This window comes from Pongo pygmaeus, chromosome 8 (genome assembly GCF_028885625.2).
Source record: "Pongo pygmaeus isolate AG05252 chromosome 8, NHGRI_mPonPyg2-v2.0_pri, whole genome shotgun sequence".
Lineage (NCBI taxonomy): Eukaryota > Metazoa > Chordata > Mammalia > Primates > Hominidae > Pongo > Pongo pygmaeus.
The window spans coordinates 62,024-70,146 of record NC_072381.2 but is presented as its reverse complement, the minus strand read 5'-3'; the positions used below and the strand labels follow the sequence as shown (position 1 = coordinate 70,146).

Below are 8,123 nucleotides of genomic sequence, written 5' to 3'. Positions count from 1 at the left end.
AAGCGTGGTTACCAGAGGCTGGGAAGGGCTGTGGGGGAACAGGGGGTTAGCGGGGATGCGAAATGGGTACAAAAAATTGTTAGACAGAATGAATAAGACAGTATTTGATAGCACAACAGGGTGATTATGGTAAAAAATAATTTAATTATACATTTTATAAAAACTAAAATAGTATAATTGGATTGTTTATAACACAAGCTATAAATGCTTGAGGGGATGGATACCCTGTTTTTTGTTATGTATTACTCATTACATGCCTGTATCAAAGTATGTCATGTACCCCCATAAATATATACATCAACTATGTACCCACAAAAATAAACTTAAAATTAAAATTAAAACCAAAGGGAGGAGAGTCTAATGAGGCAGGTGTGACCCACGGCTTGAACTAGCTTTTCAGGTTAACTTTGGAATGTCCTTATCCAAGAAGAGGGGTCCATTTAGTCAATAGGGGCTTAGAAATTAATTTTTAGTTTATAAGTGGAAAAAAGAAGAATTTTTAATCCTGAGCCATAGCTCTCAGTCAGTCAGTCCCTGGAGGGAACCCTGTTCTTTACTCTGGAGATAAACACTAGTTTTCTTTCCCACTGAATAACACCACATTTCAAAATGAGGGGAAACATCTTGAAACTAAGAGGTATGGCCTGATTAAATTTGACTTGGTTTCCATTGTAATTAATTTAATCACATGTGTTCTAGAGTTTGTCCTCAGTCTTCTCCTACTTTAGGCCCATGATCTGTTGAATTTGCTCAGCTCCCTGCTCAACAGCAGGAAATCAGAATTATCTAAAAACCTCATTGTGGCTGGGAGCAGTGGCTCATGCCTGTAATCCCAGCAATTTGGGAGGCCAAGACGGGCAGATCACTTGTTGTCAGGGGTTTGAGACCAGCCTGGCCAACAGAGTGAAACCCCATTTCTACTAAAGATACAAAAATTAGCTGGGTGTGGTGATTCATGCCTGTAATCCCAGCTACTTGGGAGGCTGAGGCAGGAGAATCACTTCAACCTAGGAGGCGGAGGTTTCAGTGAGGCAAGATGGTGCACTGCACTCCAGCCTGGGCAACAGACCAAGACTCTGTCTCAAAATAATAATAGTAAATAAAAATGAAAATCTCGTGTTTCAAACAAAATTTTTTTTGCATATCAACTGTGTCAACTTGCATATTAACTATAATCATTTTGTTTACTTTATATCCAATCTTGAGAAATCTTTGAGGACTAATTTCACTGTTTTCTGCCATTTTGGTAAACATACCAAATGCCATCAAACAAAATGCACAAAATTCCTGAGAAATACATTTTCTCCTTGAGGAGTAGACTTGCTGTGTTAGAGGAACTCATGGTTATCAAGCTTCTAGTTTAATAGACATGACTAGAATTTTCTATCTTAATATGAGTAGCTAGGTACTCACAAGGCATCTAGAAGGTTAATACCTATGGTCTGAAAATAGCCACATTTTTTTACTGGCCACAAATTACAATTGCAGAATATTTATGGCCATACAAGACATCTTCCACCAAGCCTGAAAAATGTATAAATGTCCTAGGAGTGCAGCATTTTTTCTTAAAGGTAATATTAATGAGCTAGCTTAGGTTAACAGGTTAATGGTCATTGTTAAAACCAATAGCCCCAACTTTAGTGAGTACATCTGCACCTTCCAAGTTTAATTATAAATCTTTCTCTTTATAGTTAGAGACACTAACAAAAGACAACGCATCCCTGCTCTTGTTTTCTGAGGATGTCCAACTCTAATGGAGTCATTTCTAGTAAACTTGCTTCTTTCACTGTGCTCTCTGACTCACCTCAAATTTTTTCCTGCACAAGATCTAAGAATCCTACTTTGTGGTCTGTATCAGGACCCTCTTTTCCAGCAACATCTTTCAGCAACACCATGAAGGGACACCAAGACAAGACCCCCACTCCAAGGAAAACAATCCACATAGAATCAATCAGCTGGCAAGTGGGCTGTCTTTTAGAGTCGTGAAGCCATTCAGGTTGGCAAGAATGATTATCCACTATTACTTAAGTGAGAGGCCCTAGGGTATAATATTAGGGTGAGAGACTCAGCCCAAAGTTAGAGACTGGGGGTGTCATACTCAGAGTAGAGGCCAAGCCCACAGGGTTAGAGGCCCTGGGGAATATTGAGAAGAATGGATTTGGCTAAACAAGATGTTTGCCACTTTCTCTTTTTGGACTGTCCACCTTGTGCCTTTGTCTCTCACCTGAGTGCTCTGCATATTGTTGCCTTTCTGCTCACCACCTCCGTTTTGTAGTAGCCTGGAGGCTGCCCCAGGAAAGAGGCCCCAAACAGTTTAGCTTTTGCTTTCCTCAGTGATCCTCTGACTTTTAGCGTTGATGTCTGAGACCTATTGCTGCTACCACTTTTCTAGTTGGCAAAGCTAATAAACTAACATTAGGACAGCACCTACAGGTTTTTGACCTCACACCAAGGGAAGGTGGTCCTAGAAGCTAAAGGGCACCAGTGGATAATAGGAGAATGTTTATGAAAGTATCAGGCCTTATTGCTAGACACTCCAGACATAACCCTTAAAGCCTGCCAGACCACAAACCCAGCTACTTATCTGTCAGCGTCCACAGGTGCTCCCAGCCTTTCTGGCATACAGGTTGTATTAGTCTGTACTCATACTGCTAATGAAGACATATCTGACGCTGGGTAGTTTGTAAAGAAAAGAGGTTTGATTGACTCACAGTTGCACATGGTCGGAGAGGCCTCACACTCATGGCAGAAGGCAAGTGAGGAACAAAGTCACATCTCTTACATGGCAGCAGGCAAAATAGCTTGTGTAGGGAAACCCCCCTTTATAAAACCATCAGCTGTGATCCCAGCACTTTGGGAGTCCACGGCAGTGGATGACCTGAGGTGAGGAGATCGAGGCCAGCCTGGCCAACATGGTGAAATCCCGTCTATGCTGAAAGTATAAAAATTAGACAGGTATGATGGCGGGCGCCTGTAATCGCAGCTACTCGGGAGGCTGAGACAGGAGAATCGCTTGAACCCAGGAATCAGAGGTTGCAGTGAGCCAAGATCATGATAATGCACTCCAGCCTGAGCAACAGAGCAAGACTCTGTCTCAAAAATAAATAAATAAATAAACCATCAGATCTCATGAGGCTTATTCACTGTCACGAGAACAGCATGGGAAAGACCCATCCCCTGATTCGATTACCTCCCAACTGGGTCCCTCCCACGATATATGGAATTATGGGAGCTACAATTCAAGATAAGATTTGACTGGGGACACAACCAAAGCATGTCACAGGTTATGAAACAAATTTATTCTAGCAGGCCAGACTTCAGAGAGATGAGCCCCTTGACCATCCCAAGGCAGAGTGGTTAACAGATGCAAGTTGTTTTATGCATCAGGAAAACAGAGGACTAGATATGCTATTAGTAGTCAGCACAAGAGAATCAAGGCCTTGCTGGCCTCGACCTCAGCTCAAAAAGCTGAGTTAATTGAACTTACTAGGCCCCTGCAGTTGGAAAGGATTTAAAAGTTAACATTTACACTGATTCCAAGTATGATTTTTTAGTGCTTCATGCTTATGCTGCAATTTGGAATGGGTAGGGACTTCTGACCCCAAAGGGCTTTTCCATACAACATCATTCAGATTTTGAGCTTGTTAGAATGCTGCTTTGCTGCCAAAAAGTGACTATAATTAATTGCAGAGGACATCAGAAGAGAGACTGACCATGTAAAAGGAAATGCCCTTGTAGATGCCGCAGCCAAGGCCCCTGCACTGAAAGGGCCAGTGAAGCTTATGGGCGTGCTGGTCAGCATACATAGAACTGGGCCAGAACACTCTGAAGAAGAACAAAAATGGGCCAGGGATTGCATTTCAGTCCAGGGCCCCTCGGGCTGGCTGAATGATGGTAATAAATTACTAATGTCAAGTACCAGTCATAGGAATATAACTCAGCACTTTCATGATTCTTTTCACCCTAGAAGGGATTCTTTGTTTCTGTTAATGTCTCATTTGTTTATAGGGGTAAATCTTTTCAAGACACTAAAACAGGTGACTCAGCACCGTGAGCTCTGTGCCTGACATGACCCAAACGGCCAGCAATTTTCTCCTTCTCCAGTTAAACCTGTCCAAAGTTGAGGAACCTATCCAGGTGAGAACTGGCAACTCTAATGTGCCCCAATGCCTTTCTGCAGGAGATTCAAATATTTGCTAATGCTTACTGATACCTTCACTGGTTAGATCGAGGCATTCCCCCCCACCAAATGAAAGATGTTTACCAGAAGAAATAACTCCTCAGTTCGGTTAATCTAAAAGCTTTCAAAGTGGCAATGGCCCATCGTTCACAGCAGGTGTACCCCAACACCTATCCTCAGCTTTAAGAATCCAATATTACCTTCACTCTGCGTGGAGACTGCAGTCCTCTGGAAAGATGAAAGGGCTAATCCTACTCTAAAGAAGACTCTAGCTAAGTCAGAGGCCTGACTATCTCTAACACCCATAGCTTACTGAGGGTTTGAACTGCTCCAAAGTAAAACTTATAATTAAGTCCTGTTGAGTTAACATACGGAAGGCCTTTCCTAACCAGAGATCTCCTAATAGATGAAAGGACGCATCCATTACAAAATTATGTCATCAATCTAGGACAGGTGCAAAGGCACTCTGTGAATACGGAAACAAGAGTCTTCCCCTCCCACATGGGAGGAAAATTCAGTTTCAGCTCAGCTGGGGATCTAGTCTTACTGAAGACGTGGGAGGAAGTTCTCCAGCTGAGCAGCTTTCCCCAACGTGGAAAGGACCACGCAAGGACACCTGAGCTCTCCAACAGACGTTCAACGCCAAGGGATTCACAGGTGGGTGCACCTGTGTAGAAGTAAAGCTGTTGCTTATTCTGGGAGCTGAATCCGAGGCTGGGGGAGGTGGGCGCGGGGCTATTTAAGCGTTGGCGGAGGGCGGGCTGGGTCGCTGCACTTCTGCTCCTTCTCGCGCTTCTGTTGCTGCCCTGATCCCGTCTTGGCCATGAGGGAGATTGTGCTCACGCAGGCCGGGCAGTGCGGGAACCAGATCGGGGCCAAGGTTGGCAGCCGGGGCTCTGAGGGCCCAGCCCGGGCCTGCCGGGGGCCGGGGAAGATGTTGGCAGTGGCGGGAGAGGTGTCCCTGCATTGCGGCCTCTGGGCTCCCTGCCGGGGACGGTGGAACTGGGCGGCTGGCGAGGCGGCCGGGGTGGACCCCAGGGACACGGCAGCCTAGGGATGGGGGTGCGGATGAGGGTGGGGGTGGGAGGGGAGCTGGAGCGCCTCCGTGATCAGCCCTGGCCTGTCTGGCTCCTCCCGTCTCTGGCAGTTCTGGGAGGTGATCTCTGATGAGCATGCCATCGACTCCGCTGGCACCTACCAGGGGGACAGCGACCTGCAGCTGGAGCGCATCAACGTGTACTACAACGAGGCCAGCGGTGAGACCCCTCCTTCCCCATCGCCCTCCTGGGAACGCGGCCCTCCCCTCGCTCATGCACTCCCGCCCCACTCAGGTGGCAGGTACGTGCCCCGCGCTGTGCTCGTGGATCTGGAGCCCGGCACCATGGACTCTGTGCGCTCGGCGCCCTTCGGGCAGGTCTTCAGGCCAGATAATTTCATCTTCGGTGAGCTGCGGGCGAGGACTGGGGTGGGCTCCTTAGCCAGGGCAGCCCAAAATCCAGGAGTGCCCCCAAGATCATCGCTGTGGGAACTGTGGAGCCAGGGCCCTTGAGTCGCTCAATCTGCCTCTCCTAAACGGGCTTTGGGAGGAAGGCCCGGGTGTCTCCTCAAGGTGAGGAGCTACTGATGTCCCTGCCGGGAGCTGAGCTGGGGCGGTGGCTACTGCCTTCCCTGAAAATGGGCAGGAGCTACCTGCAGCGAGGTCTGTTAGCCCGTCTCAGGTTTGACGCCTGTCTTAATTTCTAACAGGGGAAGCCACTGTCCTGTAACTGGGAGAGGGGGTTTCATTTGCTCCACCTGCAGGGCGAATGGTGCTTTCACCTCACACGTGACACTTGGCCCTTTCTGCATTATGGTGGTGACCACTGATGACCATAAACCTGGCCGTCGAGTGACCGGCTGTACTGTCTTACAGGTCAGTGTGGGGCCGGAAACAACTGGGCCAAGGGACACTACACAGAAGGCGCGGAGCTGATGGAGTCAGTGATGGACGTCGTCAGAAAGGAGGCTGAGAACTGTGACTGCCTGCAGGGTTTCCAGCTGACCCACTCCCTGGGTGGGGGGACTGGGTCTGGGATGGGTACCCTTCTGCTCAGTAAGATCCGGGAGGAGTACCCAGACAGGATCATAAACACATTCAGCATCCTGCCCTCGCCCAAGGTGTCGGACACCGTGGTGGAGCCCTACAACGCCACCCTCTCAGTCCACCAGCTCATAGAAAACGCGGATGAGACCTTCTGCATAGATAACGAAGCGCTGTATGACATATGTTCCAGGGCCCTAAAACTGCCCACACCCACTTGTGGTGACCTGAACCACCTGGTGTCTGCGACCATGAGTGGGGTCACCACGTGCCTGCGCTTCCCAGGACAGCTGAATGCCGACCTGCGGAAGCTGGCCGTGAACATGGTCCCGTTTCCCCGGCTGCATTTCTTCATGCCCGGCTTTGCCCCACTGACCAGCCGGGGCAGCCAGCAGTACCGGGCCTTGACCGTGGCTGAGCTCACCCGGCAGATGTTTGATGCTAAGAACATGATGGTGGCCTGCGACCCCCGCCACGGCCGCTACCTGACGGCGGCCCCATTTTCAGGGGTCGCAGCCCATGAGGGAGGTGGATGAACAGATGTTCAACATTCAAGATAAGAACAGCAGCTACTTTGCTGACTGGCTCCCCAACAACGTGAAAACAGCCGTCTGTGACATCCCACCCCGGGGGCTGAAAATGTCGGCCACCTTCATTGGGAATAACACAGCCATCCAGGAACTCTTCAGGCGTGTCTCAGAGCAGTTTACAGCAATGCTCAGGCGCAAGGCCTTCCTCCACTGGTACACGGGCGAGGGCATGGATGAGATGGAATTCACTGAGGCCGAGAGCAACATGAATGACCTGGTGTCTGAATATCAGCAATATCAGGATGCCACGGCCGAGGAAGAGGAGTTTGAGGAGGATGCTGAGGAGGAGGTGGCCTAGAACGCCCCTTTCCTAGGTAAAGGGGGGAAGCAGTGTGGATTCTTTACTGTGTTCTGACAGCCACGTGTCACTACGCACTTGTTCGTTTCTGTCTTCACATCTCCTCCTGCTGCATTTTAAAGCATTTTTATAGTATGCGGTTTTGACTAATAAAGTGTTCTCATAGCATCTGGTTTCACCTCTGACTTCTTTCTGTGGGCCCTCTGGCTACTGCTGCCAGATGCACACAGTTGTCCTGCAAGGCTGAAGCTGTCTGGGTTTATTACATGCCCAGGAACAAGCGTTCCAGTGGCTCCAGGAGGGGTCGGTGTGGGCTGTGGACATGGCAGGCAGGCTTCACATGAACTTGGGGATGCCCTTGGCCTTGGGCAGTGACGTGGTAGAAAACCTGTTCCTGAAGGCGCAAGCCTTGGCTTATCCTATGTGCCAAACTTCTAGGGGACCAGCTGGCCATGTGTCTGGAACTTTAAAAGGGGTCAGCGACCCTGGTGGACAATGTCCCCAAAGTCCCATCTTGGGGTAGGAATGTGGTCAGACAGCTGGCTCTGAACCAGCAATGAAGGCTGGGCAAGTGGGACCCCAGCCACTCCATCACCATGACAGCCTGGGTGTGTTTATGTGGCCTCATTCTCTTAATGAGGTGGGCATGGGATATCTGGCAGGGACTAGGCAGGAATCAAGCCCAGTGTCTGCTAACAAGCACTGAACCCTATGTAGAAGGAGATTAGGTCCTGGGGGCCGTAGATGTGGTTGCTGGGCCTGTGACATGCACTGAACCCCATGTAGAAGGGGATTAGGTCCTGGGGGTCGTAGATGGTGGTTGCTGGACCTGTGTGCTCAGGGCAGTCTCTCCAAAGGCACAGATGGGGTTTCTGAACAGGACCTGGGGAGACAGGCAGGTGCTCACAAATGCTGCTTCCCCCAACTGGCAACCAGTGAGAAAAACGCCTGAGTGGAGGTCTGACTTGCCCCAGT

General features: G+C 49.2%; 1 protein-coding gene across 1 annotated transcript; it reads left to right on the top strand.

The window, feature by feature from the left end:
* Nucleotides 1-4,710: 4,710 nt before the first annotated feature.
* TUBB8 (tubulin beta 8 class VIII) lies at nucleotides 4,711-7,221 on the top strand. The gene is given in 5 exon segments (XM_054435316.1): nucleotides 4,711-4,837; nucleotides 5,328-5,436; nucleotides 5,512-5,622; nucleotides 6,093-6,759; nucleotides 6,761-7,221. Coding segments are annotated over 3 exon segments (1,116 nt in total). The 5' UTR covers nucleotides 4,711-4,837; nucleotides 5,328-5,436; nucleotides 5,512-5,561; the 3' UTR covers nucleotides 7,149-7,221.
* The last annotated feature ends 902 nt before the right edge of the window (nucleotides 7,222-8,123 follow it).